The following is a 25,906-nucleotide window of genomic DNA, read 5'->3' on the forward strand; positions in this document are numbered from 1 at the left end:
ATATTCCCCAAGATTTTATACTTAATACAATCAATAATACTTCCACCTACAAAAATAATTATCAAGAAACTGAATACACTAATGTTAAATTTCCTATGGGCACCTAATAGACCTAGGATTGCATTAAAGAAACATACTAATAGCTGGTCTCAAGGGGTATTTCTTTTCCAGACTTTAATTTATATACTATCTCTTCTATTGTAAAAGTTATTACTTTATTAATAGATCAGTCATATGTTGCAAAATGGAAAGATTATTGGGAGCTAATTAGTATGCACTTCATGAAAATCTCCTTAACACATAAAAATATGATTGTAAATAACTCCATGTTATGGTTACTAAAGGAATTTTGTACTTCACCTATTACACCTAAACATATGGTTTGTTACCCATTAAATATTATTATTAGTTATCGTAACTTTATATTCATGCACCCTAAGTATAGGGAATGGAATTTTATTATATTCCCTATAATGTATACTCAGGGTATGCTTTTGTCATCTACTTCTGAAGGAACTCATTTAGCTATAGATAATGATCTAAAGTACTGGTATCAGTTGATATCTGATAATAAAGTTAAAAATCTAGATTTCTTAAAACAAGAATTTGATCTAAGAGAAACTTGCTGGTTAGAGGTTCAGACCTTTAGACAACATCTCATTAATAAAATAGATCTAATGTCTATAACAGTTAAAGAATCTATTCCAACACTGATTACTTGATATTAAATTTACAACATAAAGTTTCTGATAAAGGTAAACTTTCATACATACATAAAATTATCAGACAAGAAACTTTTTACAGTGTAGATTCATACTGGAATTATTTCACTTCTATTAATGGGGACCCACCAAATCAACAAGATAAACAATATATATTGGAATCTGCCTATAGAACTACGTCTTCCATTGTCTGGAGACTTTATACATCGAAAATTTTACATAGATCTTTTTATACACCTTTGATGATGAATAAAATAAATAATAAAGATAATCTATGTAAGAGATGTAATGTAGAAATTAATGCTGACTGGGCTCATATGTTTTATGACTGTATAAAATTGAAAGAATACTGGAAGTCAATTAATGAATTTTTGCAGGCTCTTTTTACAGATAATTTCATTATTTCTAAATCTGATATATTATTCAACACACCTGTACCTCAAAGTGTTAAAAAGGTTAAGCTTCCCTTGTTATGGTCTATTCTAGCAGTGGCTAGGAAAATAATAACCAGAAATTGGATTTCAGATACACCTCCTTTGTTCAATGAATTTAAAAATGTTATGAATATAGTGTGCCATATGGAAATAAACACAATTAGGTCAAGAACAACTAGAAAAACATCTTATTATATTGTATGGGATAATTTACAAAATTTGTTAAAAAAATCCTAATTTCAATAGCATGGTATTTTAGTTTAATTAATTGATCTGATTGTAGTGGATGTCTTTGTAAATACTTTAGTTGTTTTGTTGGATGTTATAATCATATCTATTTTTAATTACTTGTATAAAATTGTTATGATATTTCTCTTGTATGTTAAAACAATAAACCTGTTTTGAAAAAAAAAGAATCAAGTAAAGGACCATCTAACTAATCCTTGCAGCAGGTATACTCAACAGTTACCATCTTCAATAAGTAAACTTGGACCTCCATTTTTTATGTCTCCTGCAGATGGCCAGGAAGGAAAAAAGGCACTCGTAGTGATGCCTTACATCATATTCTCTTCCTGGAAGCAAACAGTGCCACTGTAAGTCCTGGCTAGTGATCTGGCAACTACAGAAATACTTGGAAGGCTCTGGTATTCTGCCATCAAATGCAGGATCAAGATTCAAATAAAGGGAACAAAGAAATATAACTCTGGAAAGCAAGGGCTGCTGGGTCATTCAAGTTCAACTGTGCATACTGGGAGGCTTGAACTCCACTGAGCTTGGGAGGCACAGAAAATTCTGAACTTTGCTGAGCTAGGAATATCAGAAGATGAAAATGAAACAGATGTACTAACCTCATCAAAATAGTACTACAGCTACAGGTCTTTAATTAGCTTGGTATCTGAAACTTTTCCACGCTACAAGCTCTCTTCTTTTACCTATAATCATCTGTCTACAGATCTGTTATGCCATGTGTACAGCTTTCACCAGAGAAATGACATATGTCTGTGCTTTTGCTGAAACTAGTTTGTGACAATGTTTCAAATGTCAATGTTTTTCTTTCATATTCCTATTACCTCTTCCTTTTCTACTAATCTGCTTACATTCAAGTGAAATCCAACTACTTTTTTTGGCTTATTTTAGGCACTGTACGTATGACCTTTCTACCCCTTTCCAACTCTTGGCATTTTTATTACTTTGTCTTTTTTCTTATTGGAGACAGTGCTCTGCCTTTTATCTCAGTAGTTACTGCTTTGCTTTGAGCAAAATGGAAACAAGTTTTTTTCTAATGCAAAATTTATCTACTTATTATGAGAACTCCACGTGGCTTTCTGACTTATCTTTGTGTTTTTGGTAGTCTTTTTCTCTAACTTAAGATCTCTGCTCTTTTTGGTATTTCTGACAAGCAGACGGATTTTTGTAGTATTTTTTTTTTTAACTTCCATGCATTTTGGATAACAAAGCCCTAAAAATTAAGTGTGGGCACACAATCTCACTTCAGGGTAAGCATGCACTGTGTGTATTTTGCACAGACAGAGACATTTTTAATGTCCAGTGTGACACATGAGTCTTTCAGTCCCTTCAAGGTTCATAATAGAGGAAACAAGTTATTTCTGTCAAAGTTAAAATGGCTATGCATTAGCACACTAAGGAGCTTCAACCTCAAGCTCAGTCCTGAAGATGATCCTTACAGGCTCTAGAGTTGAGTTCAAGGTCAACAGACTGGAGGACAAAGAAAAGGCTAGAGAAAAAGATAAGGATAACAACAGAGACAGAGAGAGAGAGAAAAACAGTAAATAAACGCTGGATCACTTCTATGTCTCTGCTGGACAGTGGCACAGGAAATTAACTTTCTTGGGTGGCGTAAGCTATGGAACCTTGCTGGCTAGGCTTACGTAGGCCCTTGGGCCGATAGCCTAGTACCTACCTATGAACCTATGATAAACCTGATAAAGCATGAAGATCCTCTCCAAATTCTAAAAGATCTAGATCTGTATGGTATTTCTCTGCTCATTAACTCACCTGGGTTCTTTCAGATATCAGGTTGAACTGTGTTTCAACAGCCTACAGTTAAACCAGTAAGGAAAGGCACAGTGTCTTCTATGTTTGATGTGAAAGTAAGAAAACATTTTGTTACCCCCATAGACCTTCAACTGCAGCAAGTTAGAAAATTCAGAACTCATTCTGTTTCCACTGCAGAAATGGAATACAAGATGATGATGAAAGCTTTCACCAAATCCAGCAAAAATGTTGCCTTGCCTCGTCTCAGAGACCTTTCTTCATTATCAAGCTTTTTTTCCTAGTCATTCCCAGATCCCATTATTGGCAGGCATTCCAGTGTTCAACCTAGTGAGGCCAGAATTCCACCTCAGGTGCCAATGCCAATGGAGAAAGAAGTGTTAATGACAGCTATGGTCTCAGGATGTCAGCCTTTGTGCTTGGTGCCTTCTGTATCGACTATGCCACTTGTAAAGATGATTTCAACATAGATGATATCAACATTATGAGTTTTCAGTCCCAAAGCTAAGGCTTTGGAAATAATAATTCCATGAGGTCAATTGCTGGAGCTGCAAAAATCTCCCCAGTTACCCATTACAAAAAATCTGAACTCAGATCAAGCAAAAGCATCCATAAAGCAACTTACAGATCAAATCTTTGTACAGGCAATACCTTAACATCATTACAATGCCTTGAAGGTATTAAGGCGAAAAAACAAATAGGCAGGTATAGATGTCTATCACTGAACTAACAACTGTTAAAATTATGTATGTGAACTGTTAAACTGTAAGCATATGCCTGACTTTTATTTATCAACACCTCTAGGCAGATATCAACTAAAAGTACAACTATAACTTCATACAAAAAAAAAACAGGTTGTACATTTTTATACCTTCCTGAATCAATTTTTTTCTGTCATATACATGTACATCTTTCTTTTCCAAATCTGCTAAGTATATAATTCAGCCTTCTTGTGAGTAATGTAGATTACAACATGATGCTGTCATTACCTACCCTTTGACTGTGAATAATGTTTTTGTGTTCTCGTGCTACACGAGTGGCCCACTTGCGAGCCTCTTTATTTAGACTATGCTCTTCTGTTGTACCAGTTTCAGACTCCAGATGTCGATTCTGCAATACAAAAGTTAATACAGGATCAATGACTCAACTGGACATGGTAACTCCTTGCACTATCGCTCTACTAAATCAAGTCCTTCATTTAAACACAGTCTTATAAAGAGACAAAAACAGCTTTAGGAAGCCACTAAATTTTTTTTGTAGTTATATGTCCAGTAATGAACAAGTAAAGTGCAATCAAAACAATAAAAGCAAGAAACAAATGCAAGGCAAAACAAAATTTTGGCTCACTGGCCATGCCACTGTAGCAACAGAAAATGTAAGAAACCTTCAATACACAATTTTTGAAGGTGGTTCTCTCTTTTTGCATCTTCACATAGCATTAAGTAAAAAGTCTAAATACTGGCACAATAAAAAATATCCATACTGCTAACACTTTTCTGTTTAGACGGCCTACTGGCTGAAAGAAGAACTGAAGGCTTGACACAGAAAATCAGTCACCTAGGGACCTACAGTAATATCAGCTGTTCAACAGTGTCTAAGTAAGCATGTTTATTTTTATTTTATTTTATTTATTTATTTTATTTATTTTATTTAAATTTGTTGACTGGGAGTGTTTAGGATCAAGTGTTTAGGTTCATGTTTAGGATCAAGAACATAAAACTATCAGTAGGTGTTCAAAAGCAGACATGCATGCCCCTCAAAAAGTGCATTCACCCCCCCCCCTTTTTTTTAAGCAGGATAAGTCAAGCAAGACATCTTGGAGTACTGTCCGGTTTAGTCTGGTGACTTGTTCACAGTCACGCAGTTTACAAGTAGAAAATGAGGGCATCAAACCATGGGCTACAGTAAAAAACTTTATTGAATGCAATGGAGACACCATATGATATTTTTTATTTAATTGGAACCTGCACATAATTCCCATGATTATTTAAAATTATAGCCTTCTACAAAATTTGGTTGTTTGGAAATTGTCTTCTGGAGTAAATTCTTTCTTCAAAGAAACTGGAAAGGGGTCTGCATACATTTGTTTAGTTTGTTTTACACTTTTTTTTATTTAAATATGCAGTTCCCATAAAACAGCCAGGTATTACCTGCAATGAAACACCAATTCATCCCTTCCCAAATCAACACTGTTCTATAGCAAACTAATGATCCAAAAGTAAAAGGATAACCTTGCATCTGTGTAGTATTAAGGCCCCTGAAATTGCAAGAAGAGGAAGGAAAGAAAGAAGACTGTGTGTACACGACGGCCCACTTGTGGGACTCCTCATGTTACTACGGCTACTGCCAAACAAAGAAGTGGTGACTAGTCTGTTTCAGGTAAATGGAATTAGAATTCATTCCATTACTCAAGATATCTACCTGAGAAGTTCAATGTTTTCCCTACTCCCATACGCCTGGAGTGTGCACATCTGGTGTGCAATGGACCAGTACAGGGAGTGTGTATGTCACCCTAACAGCTGTTGCCATATCGTGACTCCACGAAGAAAGGCAATCAGCCACTGACCTCACATACCAGGGGATGGAGGAATGAAAAGACAATAGCAAACAGCTATCAGCCTTTCATACCTACATCTCCTGGACAGCCATCCAGAAAACTCAGGTCAACAGTGGCAAAGACAAACCCCCTAAACCATCTGTTATACATACGGCTGTAAGAAAAGTTAATAAAAAGGATAAAAAATCCAAATAGAATAGTGGAAGACAGCATAGGCAAATAAACTGCATTTACATAGACTGAAAGAAATGAGATCAAGTTAAAAAAATAGGCAGTAGGTGTTAAGGAAATGCAATCCTCCCTCTGCAAACAGAAGCATATCTGTTTCATGAAATGGTCAAAACTGATAGTCTCAATTGTGGGTTACAGTGGGTTTCTCTCTTTTTTTCCAAGACAATCATGTCAAGAGAAACAAATATTATCAAGCTTGATATTTTTTGCTCAGAGCAGACCTTTTCCTCCTCTCCTCCCCATCTTTTGCTAACAACTTTCTGAAGACATCTGAATGAAATAAACCCAAACATGGCAATGTCAACAATCTTTAAGATGACAACAAATGTCCAAAAGAGAGCCAGCAAATGAAGTAATATGCAATGTTCAAAGATGCAAAAGTGGTCACAACCCAAAACAGATAAACTTCAGGTGAAGCAAATGGTTGCTTAACTGAGTAAGTATACCTGCTAAGGTTCTGTCCAGTACTAGATGCATCAGCAAACCCACCATGAACAACTTTGAGGACATCATCATTACACTGCTGACTTCTAAGTCAAGAACAACTGTAAGTCTGGATTTTATTTTAAGAAAGTGCACTAGCTGTTGCAACACAACTGGAGAATCTTCACTACTTTTCAAGTAAAAGGAAATCTTTCCAATGACCTCTAGTGCCTATCATTTATTCTGAACCATTACTGGAACTAGAATCCTTCAAGGAAGGCTATGATCAGCAGTCTTCCTTTCTTCTAAACAACAGGGTAGATTGGGCAGAAGCCAAAGAAGGCTGGCCTGGAAAAAAATGACACAATAAATTCTTCCTAAGAAGTTCATAAAGGTTTTTCTCACCAAGAATAATGATGATTAACTTACAATATAATTCTTGATTCATATCTTCAGAATCTGGAGCTAGGCTACACATGCAGACTATATGGCTGTCCTCCCTAAAGATCCTTTCATGGCAACAATGTCAGAAAACAATGTCTACCAGTTCAGATATAAACACAATGAGAAATCACAATAAGTATCTAATTAAACTACATTTTAGTATTTATTTCAATATTAATAATTACTAGCCAGAACTACTTTGTACTTCATTAACAATTGTCAAACCTCATGGTACTCTACAATCTAGAAATGAATACAAAACAACCTCAACAAAAATGTAAAATTCATAACCATGAAATACAAACATCCAAAGAATTCATGAACACCATGAGACTGACAGAAAAAAAAATATATTATGAATCGGTTATACTAACAATTCTAACTATTCATAAATGCATGTGTAGAAAGAAAAGATCACATAACTCCTATGGCAAACATAGAGACTGCTACTAAATAATTCTGCCCACTTAAGCTTTACTTAAACTTGTGTATTCCAAGCAGACAGGCATTTCATTAGTCTGCAAATCAGTATACCATAACAAAGTGAGGTTAGAAAGGAAGCCAACATGACTCTACACAACATAGCATTAGCAGGAAGACATGAAGTCAAGAACACCATTACTTACAACAGCAAACTAGCAAGTCATATTTTATGTTTCAGCTGTCTGCCCTATTTCCAATTTTTGCCCTATGGCCAAGATGTTAGAGAAAATTGTCTGTGATCAAATATTAGAATATCTGATAGTCAACATAAGTTCTGCCCTAAATTTAGGACTCTAACAAAGTTTTACACTCTAACAGACCACACTTTAATCAGAATGGAACAAGGTAAACTTACAGTAGCTACATTCCTCTATCTCAAGAGGGCTTTCAAAATTTAAGAGCATACCTTGCTGCTGAAGAATCTGGCTGACACAGGTTTCTCAATGGAGGTTGTGCAGTGGTTTAGCAGCTACCTTGAAAACAGATCATTCCAAATTTTTGGCTCACATATCCCTGCTTTAGTAGGGAGTACACATTCAGCTGTCCCATAAGCATGTGTATAAACCACTGATGTCTTCTTTTTACATAAATTTACCATGGGATCTGCCCCATATTAACTGCATTAAGTATGCAAATAAAATTGCTGTGATCAAGTCCAATAAGCATGCAGTTTGTTGAATGATGAACTTCAGCAGGATTTTGCAGTAATGCGGTACTGGCCGTACAGTAATAAGCTTACAATTAATACTAAGAACACTATAGTTATGCTTTTTGGTATCCCTAAAAAATTTAGTAGCAACTAGTACTTCCACACATCTTCTCATTACCTGTTACATCATGGCAGAAATACACGGAAGACATCTTAGACCAAAATCTACATTTTTATGCCCATACAAAAGCTGGATGCAGCTTACAAAATGTCAAGATTTTTAACCTCCAACTCCAGATGTGCCACTGCTATAAATGTGCTTTCTCCCCACTCCCTAAACTAGAATATAGCCTCCCCATTACTACCTTGCTCTCCATATAAAACACTGCTCTCATTCAAACAACTGAGAAAAAATACTTAAGTTCATTAACTTAGCCCAAAATCCAGAGCATCAGTGACGTACTCCATTACAAAACAGGGTTGCCAGTTACTGCAACTGCCAAACATTTGCTAAATACCCTCAAATACAAATTGCTCGGTGAGGGCTACTGTCAACAACTGCATGACAGTTCGCAATTTAGAAAAAAAGTGTATATGCCCAAAAGCAACAAAGGCATTTTTCTACACAGGCCACCTTCCACTCTTTTCAGTTGCAAGACAGCTTTCTCTAACTTAGTACCCGCTATGTGGAATAATACACCTGAAAATATTAGGACAGTAGATAAACTGCTGCCTTTCAAGAAAGTTCTCAGAGACAACCTACACCAAGAAAAAAGTGCATGTGCTACAAGGACACTGGTTAACTGACGCACATACCTGCAGAGATAAAGCTGTTACCTCTCTTCCTTTTCGAATACCCTTTACTAACCCATGATTCTAGACTCTCTGGCATTCAGAAAGAGAATCACAAACCCTAACGGCTGAACAGATAAATATGGTATATACTTTATATTATTATTTATTATTATTTATTTTTTTATGCTGGCTGTTTCAACCTTAAGTGTTACAAGGACTCTGAACACAATACTTCCACTGTATATTATTTTTTGTTAAATTGAATTTTTGTCCCTTTTGTCAGGCCAAAGAGGAGAGAAAGTACAGTTGCGCAAGTAAACTGACCATAAAAGTAGACGTTTGAATGATCACTGCTGCAGTCATCTTTTACTATATGGGTTATATCCTATCAAGGATACAACGGTTGGCCAGCTTCAAGGCACCTTCCATGTGCTCAAACTGGTAGCTTGAGCTGAGATGACTGAAAGACAAGACTGGGCATCAGGCCCATCAAAGCTTTCCTTTCAACAAGGAGGAGGAGGCTGAGCCCCAAAAGGACAATGCCAGGAAGAGCAAAAAAATAAATAACCACACCCTGGAATAAACAGCACACAAAAGAAACAAGGGGGGTAGATGGGAGGGAGATGCATATGACTGAATAGTGAGCAACTTGTGAAGTGGAGCCCAGTAGGGAAAGTCTTCCCTTCAGAGTCAGAATTTTCAGAAATCACCTTAGAAACCTAAGAAAGGACATCCAAAACATACCTGGCCATATCAGTCTGGCAGTTAATGGCCCTAAATGACCTAAAGGACAAAGTGGCAGCAGTGTAAACTTTCTTGCCCAAACTTTCCATGGCTCTACTATTCTTATCAAAAGGCAGCAACTTGGTGGAGGGCAACAACCTAGATGGCTTGCCAGAAGAGACTGACACTACAGAAGGGTCAGCAGAAGGGCATTTATAAAGAAATTTGCACTCCTCAGGCACCTTGTAGAACCTATCTGGCTTTTTGGTGCAGGAGGCTGAGAGTCAGGGGATACAGAAGCTGTAGAAAAGGTATCTAAAAGGACAGCGAGAACAGGAGGAACAGCAGATGCTTTGGGAGACTCCGTCTGTTGGAGCTCATAATGCCTTTTTTGAATATCAGAGACCTGGGAACAAACCCACTTAAAATAATTCATCATGAGGGCAATGGTTTCCCCAAAGGAAAGCTCTTCCAAAGGGGAAACTGGAATTAAGGAGTCCTCTTCTCCTGAACTGTAGTCCAAGGGGAAGGGATTTGGGAAGGATAAACAATGGATTCTTCCCTGAGTCCAGACCCTCATCTGAGGAATCCAATTCCCTAGGCCTCTTGACTGGAGTAGAAGACCAGGAGGGAGCAGGAACAGAAAGCCCCTGAGGAGGCTTCATGGCCATTGAAACAATAAATAAACCCTGAGTGAAATCCTGCCATTCATGATGGGGATACTTCACAACAGGGGAAATATGCTTTGTTTCTTCTTTCATCTTCTGTGGGACATCCTCTCGAAACACCCTCAGAGGGTTAGATCCCTGACACAACTCTATAACAGTGGGAGGAATCTCCCCCATCACTAAAATCTGAAGAATCCCCCTTGGTCCATCAGATATTATCAGCCGAGGTTCCCCCTCAGCATCAGGTAGAGATGTCTTAAAAGAGTCCGAGGAATTGAAAGAAGCTGGATCCACTATAGCCTCTGACTGGATCAGTGCAGAAGAATCTGACGCAAGCACTGGACAGTCTTAAGGGCTTTCACCAGCATCTACAGAGACACCCAGGGGTAGCTGGAAAGCAGTCACATCGAGTCTGTCTTTTTTGGCCTTTTTCATGGCAGAAATCTGGTGCCAGGGACACAAGGATTGCGCTAGAGTACCCTGAGCTAGCAACTTAAGATGCTGGCTCACTAGCTATATGGACAAAGATGTATGTTCTCAGGCACAAATGCATGGCAGATGGCAAACAGAGTACTGCATATGAGCGTGGGAAGCTCCCAAACAAAAAGACACTGGTCATGATGGTCTTTATCGGGGAATCTGCCTCCCACATTGACATCTTCCTTTTCTAGATGACATGAACACAATAACAAACAATAAGAAAAAGAAAAGCAACCCCAACGGGGCACTTATCTGAAAAAATGGCTTGGTAACCAGCACAAAAGAAGGGTGTTCAGACCAACATCCGATACTTGTGTTTGGACTGGAGGAAAAAGTTCTGAGTATCTGTGCATCACCTTTATGCCCTATGTCACACGCGGAGAGCATACATGTGATGTACAGTGCTTATAAGAGCTGAAGGCTTCGGTATGCTAGACGTTGGTCTATCCTTGGCCAGAGATACCTTAGTTGAAGAATAATGCAAAAGTGATACAGAATGACATCCTATGCTGTCTGAGCCAACAGGGAGTCACCACAATGAACTTTGGAAAGTCCTTCTGAATCTTCAGATTTATCCTGGATACCAGTAGAAAGGGGGGAATGCATAAATTAACATTCCCCACTATGGGAAATAGAATACATTTGTTTTCTAGGAGCAGAATTAATTCAGTTATCTGTTTTGAAAGAAGGCAAATAGGTCTATTTGAGGTGTTCCCCACAAATGGATCAATTCATGGAAGCCCCCCCCCATTCAATTTCCATTTATGAGGGTCTTTCCTGTTCCTGCTCAGCTTGTCTGCCATTATGTTTTGCTCTGACAGAATATAAGATGTTCGGGGGATTAAGTAGTGTGAATGGCTACTCACCCAACCCAATATAAGCAGCCTGCATAGAGGGTAGGACCAGACGTTCCACTGCTTGCTTATGTTCCACATCAGTGTGGTGATGTCTGTAATCAACTGAGGAAATCCTGTGGACTACATATAATGAAGGCATTTCAAGGCAAGGATTACTTTCACCATCTCTTTGACATTTATGCGCTACAGTCTGAGGAGTTCCACAGGCCTTGCACCTTTACCCCCACCACCAGCAAGACCTGAGATGCCTGTGGTTACAGATTGGCTTGAAACTGGAAGAGAAAAGGGAACACCTGGATTTGTTTCTATTTGTTATCTCCACCACTGCAGCTCCTTTTTTAACAAAGCCCAAAACTGGAATCTGAAATTCCACAGGATATAGATGCTGGGTCCATGCACTTTTTAGAAACCACTGAATCTTCTTCATGTGTAACCTGGCAAAAGTAATCATAAGAGTCATAGAAGTCATGAACCATAATATCCTGAGAGTCTATTGGGCAAAGGTGAACTGTTTGGAGAAGATCAGGAAAGTTTCCAACAGAAATCCACCTTCTCCTGTATCAAAAAAGTATTTTGCTGAGAGGTGCGTTTGTCACTGAAAGACAATCCTGTGTGACAAGGTCAATGAAATTTCTTTAACATTTATATGGAATTCCAGGTTGGTAAGAAGAGAATAAACCCATTCTAATGACTTTTGACATCTAGGGAAAAGACTCAGTAAAGATGAGTAGGTCATCTAAATAAGGAAATATATGTGAATGTCATTCAGTCTGCAATGAGCTATGACTGCAGAATTCAGAGAACTGATAATGTGAGTACCAAAAAAAGTACCAAAGTACCAAAAAAGAATGAACCAGCAGAAACGTTCTATAAATTTATTAAAACAGATGCACGTTTAAAACAAGCAAAGCTTTCAGGTGACCCCTTCCTCAGTGCTTTTTGAGGAAGGGGTAACCTGAAAGCTTTGCTTGTTTTAAGTGTGCATCTGTTTTAATAAAATTATAGAACATTTCTACTGGTTCGTTTTTTTTTTTTTTTGGTACTTGCTTGGATTTTAATTGGACAGTGTTTACCACAGTGAGATTCTGTTTTTGTACACTGATAGTCTGACCTAGACACATCAAATCTGAGAAATTTCCTGAGGCCTGTGGCTATGGGAAAGTGATGATATGTATCATTTATTTCTAATGTCACCATAAAATCCCCTAGGGGATGAGAGAGAACAAAGTCTGAGAGGTCAGTATCTTAATCTTTGGTACTTTCACATACAGATTTAGAAAAGAAAGCTAAACCTGGTCTCCAAGAAGACTCTTTCTTTGGTACCAGAAACATTCTGAAATAGAAGCCTTTGCCTTTTGATCTAATGGCACTGGTGCCATGACTCCTACGGTGAGTAACTGCTGAAGATCCTGAGGAAAAAAAATATGTTTGGTTCAGATTTTCAGTACTAGCTATAACCACCCTGAACCACTTTTTATACCCAAATGGCTGAAACAATCAGTTGCCAAAGGGGAGTGTACAGAACCAGGGGGGGATGCTGTTACAGTTATTCTGAATTTTGAGACTGTCCCCTTTTTTTGAAAAGGTCTTAGTTTCTTGTTATTCTCCTTCTGCCACGTCTTTTTGGTATCCTGTTTACCTTGAGAAGGCAGGGGCTGTTTGCTCATTATTTAGAAGGAAAAGAGGATTTGGGATATTTATACAGGCCACCCCCTTTATAAATATCCCAAATCCTCTTTTCCTGAAAAGAGGTCTGAAAAATCTTAGAAACCTCTCTTTAATCATATTTTTTGAGCAGTACATTTTCTCACAAAATAGCCCCCAAATTGTTAAGTGCTAAAAATAGCAGTCCATGACAGGAAACTTCCAATATATCTGAAAGAATACCAGATTTCTTAAAGGGGAAATAATGCTTAAAGCCCTAGTTTGAAAAATACATGTTTTTTAAAGGGCAATAAATCTGTGTGGAAGACTTCTGCACTGGGGAATTATCTGCCAGAAATGAAGCTAAAATCAGCCTGCTGCTCCTGTGAAGCCTCCAAGCTGCTAGGGTTGCCACCTTCCTTTGTGGCTAAAACCGGAGTAAACCAAACAAGCACACGCATGAGGGACTAAGTGCACGGTCCAAACCAAAATCGAAGGTAAATCCAAAAACAGACCAGCACAATGGTAATTCGGCTAAAAAACATTTATTATTGAATAAACTTCCAAACCGAGAATGTTATATCTTGACTGACAGGCAGCAAACCGGTTTCGGCTATAAAAAGCCTTCTTCAGTGCTAAGACACAAATGATCAACAGTTGAGCAGCTCTAACATCCTGGTATTAAATAGAAAAATATTTAAAGGCATATTGCTGAAAAAATAGATAAAATCCTTAAATGTATGCACGTCATAAATATTAATATATTTATCATCTATTATAGCTAGATATCATTATAACAAAAATGACGTGTGCAAATAAACTAAATCAATCAACAATATGCATAAAGAAGTAGACTGACATATTATTCCATTTCATTTAATCCAGGTTTGAACAATGCACCTAACCTGGTTATCCACATAGTTTCCATATTGTCAAGTTTGTCATGCCAGCCTGCTTTGAAATTGCTGTGCATTTGGATCTTGTCTATAATAATAAATTTAAAAAGTGCATTTGGGTGGTTGGTGGTATGTTTATACAGGGCATTGGAAAGACGGTGGTTTCTAATGGCACTGAGGTGTTCACTGATCCTCAAGACGTCTGACCAACATAAAAAGAGGAACAGGTACATGTGGCTAAATAAATGACCCAATCCAAACTACAGTTCCCAAAAATGTTAATCTTGTATACCTGAGATGTATTTTTGCTGGAAAATTCCTTGGTTTTAAGAATGTGTTCACAGGCACTACAATGTCCACAGGGGAAACATCCCACCAAAGGGTCACCAAATAAAGTAGTATGAACTGTTGTGGCTGGTGTGTATCTCTTGTAATGAGTGAAGCGAGAGTGTATAGTGCGACCCCTACGGTATGAGAAAGCACATTGTTCCGGTAAAATGTCATTAAGGAGTTCATGAGATTTTAAAATGTCCCAATATCTGTTAATGATTTCCCTGAATCTAGATGTATTATTGCCAAAAGTGGTTACAAACCTAATTGGCTGAATAGACTTGGATGTGTCAACGGACTTAGACTGTTAGTATTGTAGTAGAGTGGAACGTGCCATCTTCCTGGTCTGATCAATAGTTTGAGAAATATGGTGTCTAGAATATTCACGACTAATAAACCTATTGGACAGATCTTGTACACAAACCTGATGTTGTTCTTCTGATGAGCAAATACGTTTCATACATAGAAATTGTGATTTGGGAATGTTTAGGATGATGTGGCGGGGGTGAGAACTTGATGCATGTAGCAATGTATTATATTGAGGGAACTTCCTATGTACCCTTGTAGCCAGTGTGTGATCTTCCAGTCTGAAAATAACAACATCCAAAAAAACAATCTCCTGATACTCTATATTCAGAGTAAATTGTATATCCCAGGGATTGTTATTGAGATACCTGACAAAATCAAATACATGGGCTTTATCACCACTCCACACCATCCAACAGTCATCTAGATATCTTCTCCAGATGTCCAAATCGTTAATATACAGATTGTGTTGTACATCATATATGAATGTTAGTTCAAAGAAGCCCATGAATAAATCAGCATATATAGGGGCAAAAGAAGCCCCCATTGCCGTACCTTTGATCTGCCAATATGGTTGTCCATCAAAGTAAAAAATGTTTTTACACAACACAAACTCAGTAAGTGTGACAAGAAAATTATTGAAACCAGTAGAATATAGTTGTGATTTGGCCAACCAATAGGAGATCGCAGCTATACCAGCTTCATGGGGGATGTTCGTATAAAGAGATGCAACATCTAAGGTACATAACCACCAGTCCGCTTCTAATTATGAGTCTTGGATGATGTTGAGAAATTGCGTAGTATCTTGTATCCTGGATCTTACATGAGGCAATAGGGGTTTTAAATGATAAGTCAAGAAAGCAGATAGTGGTTCAGTAAAAGAACCCCTCCCAGAGACAATAGGTCTACCTGGGGGGTCAGTGGGATGTTTATGGATTTTAGGAAGAAGATATAAATATTGAGGCATAGGTTCCATCACTTTAAGTTGTTTACAAACCTGTTTACTAATAATACCTTCTTCTGTCGCTAAATCCAAAAAAGAATCTATCTGTGCCTTGAAATTAGGTGTAGGATCAATAGCCATACTGATATAAAATCGAGCATCAGACAGCTGTCTGACAGCCTCAGCTTTATATTTACTGTGATCCATCACCACAATACCACCCCCCTTATCAGCTGGAGAAATGACAATGTCATGGTTACATTGAAGTTCTGTTAGCGCGAATCTCTCTGCTTGAGTGAGGTTATTTGTAGTAGGTTGGTATGTCGTGGAAAAATGTAAATCTTTGATGACACATTCCTTAAAAATAGAAACATGTTTATCCATGGGTGGTTTAAAATCTGATTTGCCAAATTTGAAGCCAGTAGATCTTTGAGTGGAGTCATGGTCTGAAAAAAATATTTTAAGATTAACCAATCTACAAAAATCATTAACATCCTTAAACAAACTATATTCAGAAACAGGGAAGGTGGGAACAAAATTAAGACCTTTATTCAGTACTTGGTTATGTACAGGTGATAATTCAAAAGATGAAATATTATGTACATTATTCACTGTTTCACAATCTGTTGTAATAAAACCTGTAGACTGGATGTTCCTATTTCTGTTTCTATGCTTTCTGCCCCCCCTACGTGTCTTACGTCTAAAGGGTCTGACTGTTTTCTCTTGGCAGTAGGAGACACCTGGTGTGAAGGGACATCATAGTCTGTAGCCGAGGAAGTTTCATCCTCCGACGTACCACTAAGGGTGGATTCTGTCCTTCTTAGTATTGATCTGGGCCTTTTTCTACCATGATTGCTTTTATTAACTCTATCTGTGAACCTGACATTCTTGGATATAACGAATGGTTTGCCCTTGTCGTAATCAGACAGATCCCTATTAAATTTGTGTGTTTTTCTCTTAATCAACTGTTGTTCCAGATTGGCAAAATCTTTGGCTAAATTGGAAGTATACTCTTTAAAAAATTCTTCAGTTTCAAATATCTGGGCCTCAAGACACACCTTATGAATTTCTGCTGTTTGTGATTCAATGGTCCTTTCATAATAGACAATCAGGGTATTTATGAATAGCATTGAAGCCTGATGTTGGGCTAAAGCCCAATCCTGTGATAGTTGGGCATCAATATTTGCTACTAAGGGTTGAAGGCAGATCCTTAGACCTCTGGGTGTTATATCTTTTAGTTTATAGGCCTTAAATAGTTTTAAGTGCCAAATATTAGACCTGAGTGATTTCATGTTTCTAGTCAGTTTTTGGAAAATTAACCCACATTTGTGTTTAGAATCCCCTTCAACATTATTGAAACTAGTAGACCCCCTAGTGTAGAGGCCAAAGGCTTCCAGGTTATCTTTATCAGCCGATAGTCCTTGCAGAATTCCACTTAAATCCATAGTATAACTCTTAGGCAATATATCACAGCACAATTCTTGACCCAAAACAGATAAATAATGTAGTATAGATATGACTTAAATAAAAGCAAGTATGTATATATATGTAAGACTGTACCATAAGTTGACCCTAAATATTGTGGAGAGTTGCCTCCATAATGAATAATAAAAAATATAAGCACAACCAAAATGCCCCACTATATATAAAGAAAGTATATATGCCAATATACTGAAGTAGTTGACACTTCGTCTCACTACAATCTGATGATTATTAACTCTAATTTTAAAGGTCCAAAAACTGGATATCAAGGGTATGCACTTATGTAAATCAACAGTTGTTATTTATATCATGTGTGACCATAACTCTTTCCATATATAACTGTGGTAGCCGACACTTCGTCTCTGCTACCATGTAGACAAATGCATATACACTAGTGTGTATGTAATATTGCTGGACTTTCGTCCCATATACTATTGAGAATGGACCAAAAAGCCAAATTTTAGTAAATACAATATATACAGATATAAGGGCATAGAGTTGACTGCTTGCCTAGTATATTGATGAAAACAATATGTGTACACTCCACAAATATGGCATCAACAGTACAAAAACATATATAAGATAGCAATATGATATACAAAAGGCCTGTGTTAGGGTCAAAAAATGGTAAACACTTATTGCCAAAGCTATTAAGTGGGCTGGAAAAAGAAAACAGGAATGAGTATTAAACAGAGTACAACAGCTGAAAACCATATGTATGACTAGGGGAGATACTCAGGAATATAATCATGAAATCCAAATTGTGTGTCTGAATAAACCTACAAAGAAGTACAAAAATGTCTGTCACAATAGATGTGCCAACAAATCACAGCACTAACAGAAATCAGGGTAGTAGGCTGAATGGAACCATAAAAAGAAAACCATCCCCAAAGTGTGACAATATTAAGTGGTGTTATTTAAAACACTGAATTATAGTGCCTTACATACACATGAATAGAATTGCAAATCCTTGTCAAGCTGATACCAAACACAAAGCAGTTCTAAATGTGATATTTAGTCCCCCAGCAATGACAGAAATGAGAATAGTAACTTAAATTAAGCATATAGTTAAATGATGAAAAACATCCTCCAAACTATACATAATGCCAATTCTAGATTGTAAAAAATAGGACACTAAAGTGTAGCGTCAAACGCAGATACAATTCCAAGTCTTTTGACTGTTGAACAAACAGAACAAATGTCCCTTGTAAACGACCAAAAACAGCCAACTTCTGATATAAATCTGAACTGGGTCTTAAACTGAATGATGTAGGATTCAAAAATAAGACATTAAGTCCAAAGCCAAAAACGCGATGGGTATATCCATAGATGTAGTCAAATGGAAATACTGGTAATATATATATAGGTATATATATTAAGTCCACAGTACCTGTTAGATGAATATATATATTTTTTGTTTGAATCCTTAGTCAGCACCCAAGAGGACTAAGATATAATAAACCCTTGTAAAATCCCAACGACAAAACAAATGCAGATACAACTCCAAGTCCTTGACTGTTAAACAAACAGAACAAATGTCCCTTGTAATCAACCAAAAACAGCCAATCTCTGATATCAATCCGGACTAGGTCATAAACTGAATGATGTAAATTCAAAAATAAGACATTAGGTCCAAAGCCAAAAACGCGATTGGTATATCTATAGATGTAATCAAATGAAAATGCTGGTAATATATATATATATATATATATATATATATATATATATATATATATATATATATATATGTATATATATTAAGTCCACAGTACCTGTTAGATGAATATATATTAATCCTTAGTCAGTGCCCAAGAGGATTAAGATGTAGTAAACCCTCGTAAAAACCAAATGACAAAACAAAGTTGAAAATGTTGGCATAAGCACGAAAATAATCCACTGCGTTTTCCAAGTCCCTTGTAAAAGAAGTAGTCCACGAAGTAGGCCCAATGCCTGATATAAATACAGATTAGACCAAAACTGAATGCTGGCCCAGAACGATCGCAAAATCTTGATTGTTGCAAAAACTACACCAGCAGAAGCCAAAAATAGACAAAAAAGACGCATATTAATCCAAGTGAGATAGGAGCTGCAGAAAAGATGTTGCCGGCATACCAGGCGTCCCCAGCGTGAAGAGCAAACAGAACGAACAAAGCAAACAAGCACACGCACGAGGGACTAAGTGCACGGTCCAAACCAAAATTGAAGGTAAATCCAAAAACAGACCAGCACAACGGTAATTCGGCTAAAAATCATTTATTATTGAATAAACTTCCAAGAATGTTATATCTTGATTGGCAGGCAGCAAACCGGTTTCGGCTATAAAAAGCCTTCTTCAGTGCTAAGACACAAATGATCAGCAGTTGAGCAGCTCTAACATCCTGGTATTAAACAGAAAAATATTTAAAGGCATATTGCTGAAAAAATAGATAAAATCCTTAAATGTATGCACGTCATAAATATTAATATATTTATTATCTATTATAGCTAGATATCATTATAACAAAAATGACATGTGTGCAAATAAACTAAATCAATCAACAATAGCCGAAACCAGTTTGCTGTCTGCCAATCAAGATATAACATTCTTGGTTTGGAAGTTTATTCAATAATAAATGGTTTTTAGCCGAATTACCATTGTGCTGGTCTGTTTTTGGATAAAACCGGAGTAAAGCCACACCCCTCGCGTCACCAGTAACCCCACTCACCCCACCCCCTCTCCCGCCCACATTCTACCCATTTTGTGACGTCACAATGACATCGCTCAGTGGGAACACCCTCTTTTTTTCGTTCCTGCTGTCTGCTTTTGGCTTATTTACTATGCTTTTCTGTAAAAAAAGCATAGTATATCAGCCGATTTACAAACTCCGATAGTCTGTTTCCTATATGAAACAGAATACCGGAGTTTGTACATTGTTTTCCGGACTACTGGAGAATCAGTCTGATTTCCGGACAGTCCGGAAAAAAAATGGAGGGGTGGCAACCCTACAAGCTGCTTCTTTACAAGATGGCAAGAAAGTACTAAAGAAAACTTGACTCTGACTACTGACTTTCCCCCACATGGCTGCCCAATCAGCAGTAAGAGTGTGAAGGTGCAGGAAGGAGTCAGAAATTTTGGAAGACAACCGGTTGCTGTATCCCAGGCAGTGCCAGATCCAGCATAAGGTGACCTAGGCAGCTGCCTAGGACCTGGTGCTGGCTGGAAGGCGTAGCCTTAAAAATATAACAAAAAAGTTTCCACTGTGCTCCACAGAAATTCAGCTCTGTACCTTTAAAAACAGATTACCTATCCCCACCTTCAGTGTTTGTGACATCAGAGGAAATAGCCCTATCAACCTTTTCAGTAGCCGTAGCAATAAAATGAGATTTGTTTTTCTGCCACTACTGAATGGGTGCGGGAGATTTGTTTTGTCTTTTATAGTCACTACATCTGAGTAAGTAAGCCCAGCAACCTTTTCAGCATCAGTAGTGCTGAGCAGGAGATTTGTTGCAGGCATTATTACAAGCATGGACAATGCTTGAGGATTAAATTGTTTTGCCTTTTCAGCATACTTGGTACATTCTATTCAACAGCTTTTTTTTTTTTTTTTTATTTATGATAATGACGGCAGCATTGTTTTTATTTTTTGATGATGACGGCAGACTTGGAAATGGAGATTCAGACTTTGGTGTGTTTCTGTGTGCCTCCAAGGAAGATTCTCCGGGGTGTATTCCCCCAGGATCCAAGCTGTAAAGGAAGATTCTCAAGAGTGTATTCACCCCCAGGATCCAAGCTGTAAAGGAAGATTCTCAAGAGTGTATTCACCCCCAGGATCTAAACTTTACAGAATATAGGATGGATACGGAAAACTGCCAGGATGGATTATAAATGATGCCCCTCTAGTAGAATTACCAAAAACAATTTCAGTTAATAAGAAGTTATGTACTCACCATAACGTTCCATCTGAGTAGGTAGCTTCATTTGTCTGCAACCTGTGGGTCTTGGATCCGATATCGGATCCGAGCCGGCAACTTGTTTCAAGCTAATGGATCCAAGCTCCTAGCTCCTCCCCTCACCCATAATCCCCTGCCAACCCTCCATGACCTCAGATCGAGTTTGCCCCTCAATATATATATACCCAAAAACGGGTATCCAACTAAGATAGATCCAAAGAAGGCCAGAGGGAAGGAGGGGGGGATGGTTGCAGACAAATGAAGCTACCTACTCAGATGGAATGTTATGGTGAGTACATAACTTCTTAATCTGAAGTAGGGAGTTCATTTGTCAGCAACCTGTGGGACAGAGTCCCCAGCTACCTGAACCTTGGGTGGCCATCATGGAAGGATATTGCGAAGCACCACACAGCCAAAGGATGCTCTCCCTCTAGAAATCACGTCCAGTTTGTAGTGGTTAATAAAGGTATGAGATGAAGCCCAAGTGGCTGCCGAACAAATATCATCCAATGGGACTCTAGACTTGAAAGCCACAGAAGTACAGATGGAACGAGTGGAATGTGCGTGAACTCCTTCAGGTGTGGGTCTCCCAGAGGCTTGGTACGCCAATAGGATACATTGAGAAATCCAGCGTGATAGAGATACTTTTGATATTGCTTTCCCCAAATTAAATTTGGCAAAGGAAACGAACGGCTGGTCAGATTGTCTATGACCAGCTGTTCTATGAGTATAAAAGCGTAGCTGCCTACGAACATCTAATGAGTGCAGCTTGTACTCTCCTTTATTCTGATATTTAGGGAAGAAAACCGGTAAATTTATGGATTGATTTATATTGGTTTCTGATGTTACTTTGGGAAGAAAAGAGGGACTGATCCTGAGGTACACTCTGTCCGGGTGAAAGATCAAACAAGGAGGCTTCACAGAAAGAGCTTGAAGCTCCGAAACTCTTTTTGCAGAAGTGATGGCTACAAGGAATGCTGTTTTCCAGGACAAGAATTTGAGATCTACTGAAGCAGCAGGTTCAAAAGGTGGAGCAGTCAAGGCTTGAAGAACTAGTGAAAGATCCCAAGGTGGTACGGCTTCTTTTATAGGGGGACGAAGCAGGAAGGTGCCTTTGAGAAAGGTTTTACACAGCTTGGCCAACATCAAAGGCCCTGTATCATGTCCCACATGGTAATGTGAGATGGCTGCCAATTGCACTTTGACGGATGAACAACTAACGCCTTCCTGAAAAAGTTCGGTTAGGAAGTCTAATATGGATGGAAGAGGAGCCGTAAAGTGATCTAGATCATGATGCTCCGCCCAGATGGAGAAACGTTTCCATTTACTGCGGTACACTTTCCTGGTGGAGGGCTTATGCACTGCCACAAGGATGGCTTTGACTGGTGAAGAGATGCCGGGAGTCCTAACTAGGAGTGGAACTGGAGCAACCAAGCTGTCAGTTTCAGATTGTCCAGGTTTGGGGTTGGTAAGTCCGACGGATGGGAGATTAGATCCGGCCTGGGATCCAGAATCCAAGGAGGATTCACTAGGTGAGACCACAGGTAAGGGAACCAAATTTGCCGAGGCCAGAATGGGGCAATGAGGATCATCCTGCTCCCCAACCGCGAGGCTTTCTGTAAGAGTTGCAGCATCAGGGGTAGAGGAGGATAGGCATAAAGTAGTCCGGGTGGCCAAGCATGCACCAGAGTGTCTCTTGGAGTTTCCCCTGGAGGGGGAATCAGAGCGAAGAAATTGCTGCATTTGGTGTTTGAGGGAGACGCAAAAAGATTGCAGCAGGGTTGCCCCCATATTGCGAATATCTGCTTCGCTACTAGTGGATTGGGAGACCACTCGTATGGGGTAAGAACGGTGCGACTGAGTTTGTCCGCTAGGATGTTGGTCCGTCCCAGAATGTGCGTTGCAATCAGAAAGCGGTCGGTGGAGATCGCCCATTCCCACACTCTCATGGCTTTGTGGCATAGAGGGTAAGATCTGGTTCCCCCCTGTTTGTTGATGTACCAGACAACCGACATGTTGTCCATCTGAATTGCAATCGTTCCTATGGGGAGGAGATTCTGAAGTGCTTGCAACGCGTACAGCACCGCTCTCATCTCCAGAACGTTGATATGCAGGGAGGTCTCTGTGTTGTTCCACGTGCCTTGGACCGTTCTGCCTGAATAATGCCCCCCAGCACCCGAGGCGGGAGGCGTCCGTGGTCACCGTGGCAAGAGGGGGAGAGGTGCAGAAGGGACGGCCCGTATGGAGGTCCGAAGCTTGGAGCCACCATAATAGAGCCCTCCTGCAAGCCTTGCTGATAGCAATGGGGTGGTGAAGAGGAAGAGACAGAAAGGACCATTGCACTAGAAGGGTCCATTGCAGTACCCGCATGTTCAGACGGGTGCATGGAAGGAGCGTAATCGCTGCCGCCATGGAGCCTAGTGCCCTCAGGACCAATTCCGCTGGTGGGGTCTCTGATTGGAGGATAGCCCGCACATGGAGTTGCAAATTCCGAATTCTCTCGGACGTTAGAAAGGCTCGTAGCTCTCTGGTGTCTATTCTGGCTCCTATGAATTCTATGACTTGTGTCGGGGCCAGAAGGGATTTGTCGGCATTGATGGTGATGCCTAACTGTGGGGCTAGGTGGAGAAAGAAATCTCTGGCTGAGCAAAGTAGATGCCTTGTTGGGGCGGTCAGGAGCCAGTCGTCCAGGTACGGAAAGACCTGTATTCCCTGGAGTCTCAGGTGGGCCGCAATCACTGCTAATACCTTGGTGAACACCCTGGGGGCTGTGGTGAGGCCAAAGAGAAGGACCCTGAACTGGTAGTGACTGGCTCCCAGCCGGAAGTGGAGGAACCTCCTGGATCGTCTGTCCATTAGAATGTGGTAGTACGCATCCTTGAGGTCTATACAGCACATCCAATAGTTCTCCCTTAGAAGGGGGAGAATAGATTGAAGAGTGACCATTCGGAATTTTTCCTTGGTTACTTGGTTCAAGCGGGAAAGGTCTAGAATCGGTCTCAAGTCCCCCGTCTTTTTTGGCACCAAAAAGAACCTGGAGTAGAACCCTAATCCGAGCTGGTCTTGGGGGACGGGCTGGATGGCTCTTTTTCTTAGCAGCTGCTGAATTTCTGCGGCTGCAGCCTCCCTCTGATCGGGTGGTACATCGGGGAGGTTTTTGAATTTGGGGACATGGAGTAATGGTATTTTGTACCCTCTGGATATAATGCAAAGCACCCAGCGGTCTGTCGTGATGGACTCCCATGCCGCTAGGTGCTCCGAGAAGCACCCCCCGACTGCCTCCAGAGTGGAGCAGCCGGGCAACCCTTCAGGGCTGCTGCGTGGGCCATTCAGAGAAAGGTTCTCAAGACCCAAAGTTTCTCGGAGCCCCTCTGCCCCTGGGGCGGCGTCCACCCTGTCCTCCTCTGCCACGGAAGGACTGGTTGTCCGGAGCAGGTTGGGAATGTTGCGATTTCCGGAACCACATCTTCTTCTGACCCTTTTGGTTCTTCGAAAAGGACCGCTGGGGAGCAGACAAGCGGACTCCGACGGCAGACGTCTTCCCGTCTTTCTCGCTCTGGACAAGTTTCTCGCGAACCGTTTTGCCAAACAGGGCAGAACCATCGAAAGGGGCGTTCACAAAAGACGCTTTAAAAGGCTCCGCAAAGTCACAACGACAGAGCCAGGCCTGACGTCTCATGACTAGGCCTGCTCCGCTAGCCCTAGCGGCTCCCTCGGTGGCGTGGGACAATAGCCGCTTAGAGGTATTTGAAATTGATCTCAGAGTGGCCATTTGGGTGGAGTACAATTGCTTGTCCTCAGCCGACATGGACTCAGGAGGGGAGGCAGCGTATTCTTTGATAAGATCCCGCTGCATCCTGATGACATGTGCCATATAGTTCAGAGACCTTACCGAGAAGGTCGCTGAACTAAAAACTCGCTTCCCTAAGCGGTCCATCGAGCGGGACTCCTTGCTCAGAGGATGGACTAAGGGGCTCTCCTGAGCTAGTTCCCTCTTCGTGGCTGCTGCCGTCAACATGGTATCTACGAGGGGGCCCTTTCTCCAGTGCGATCGGTCTGAGGGGGGGCTTAGTATTCTGTCCGGGTGTTTTGGTCTTGGCTCCACGGTGTCCGGATCCTTCCACGCCCTGGTGGTAATGAGGTCCACCAAGGGGTCAGCCAGAGGGGACACCCAAGAGGTAGACGGGCCTGCTTCGAATGCCTCCAGAAACACGGACTCGTCGGAGGAAGACTTGGGGGCAGACCACCCACCTCTGATCCTCAGCATCTCCATGATGTCTCCAAAGGAGACATTCTCAGGGGGTGATCTTGGGGAGCCTTCCCCATCCTCCAAGTCCGTGTCCTCAGTTAAGGACTCAGGGGAGTCCACGTGCCTCCTCTTGCACTTACGCTTGAGGGGCACTTCCTCGGGGGGGCTGTCCGAGGAGGCCTCGCCAGCAACATCCTGTTCCAATGGAACCATCTGGGACATTGAAGCAGGCTGTCCCTTTGGCCGGGTGATGGAAGCCTGGCCCAGCAGAGAGGGAGTGCAGGGAGGAGCCGAGACAAGGACCGGGGGTCCGGATGCTCTCAACAGAGCCCTCTCCACAACATCGAAGGCCGAGGGGGAACCAATCTCTCTGGGCTCCGAGAATCGGCTCCCACTCGGATCCGATGAAGGGATCGGAACCAGCGTCGAGACCATCAGATCCGAAGGGCCAGTGGGCTCCGACCTGGACAGAGCCGAAGGCACACTGAATCCCTCGGATCCGAAGCTCGGACCACGGCTCCGAGAGGTCGGATCCGACAGGCTCGAGGGCAGGGTCGGATCCGAAGTACCAAGTACTGTCGGTGCCGACCCACCCCCAGCTCCAACGCTGCTCGGCTCCGAACCCGGATAGCGGGTCGGAGAAGGAG

General features: G+C 40.4%; 1 protein-coding gene across 1 annotated transcript in view; it reads right to left on the bottom strand.

Moving 5' to 3' along the window:
- Positions 1-25,906, bottom strand: part of FCHSD2 (FCH and double SH3 domains 2) — a 3,469,714-nt gene that overhangs the window by 732,544 nt on the left and 2,711,264 nt on the right. The window contains exon 11 of the mRNA XM_044071145.1: positions 4,163-4,279. Coding sequence (XP_043927080.1) covers positions 4,163-4,279 — 117 coding nt within the window. The remainder of the gene's footprint in view (positions 1-4,162; positions 4,280-25,906) is intronic.

This window comes from Protopterus annectens, chromosome 5.part0 (assembly GCF_019279795.1).
Source record: "Protopterus annectens isolate FY-2018-M chromosome 5.part0, PAN1.0, whole genome shotgun sequence".
Classification (NCBI taxonomy): domain Eukaryota; kingdom Metazoa; phylum Chordata; order Ceratodontiformes; family Protopteridae; genus Protopterus; species Protopterus annectens.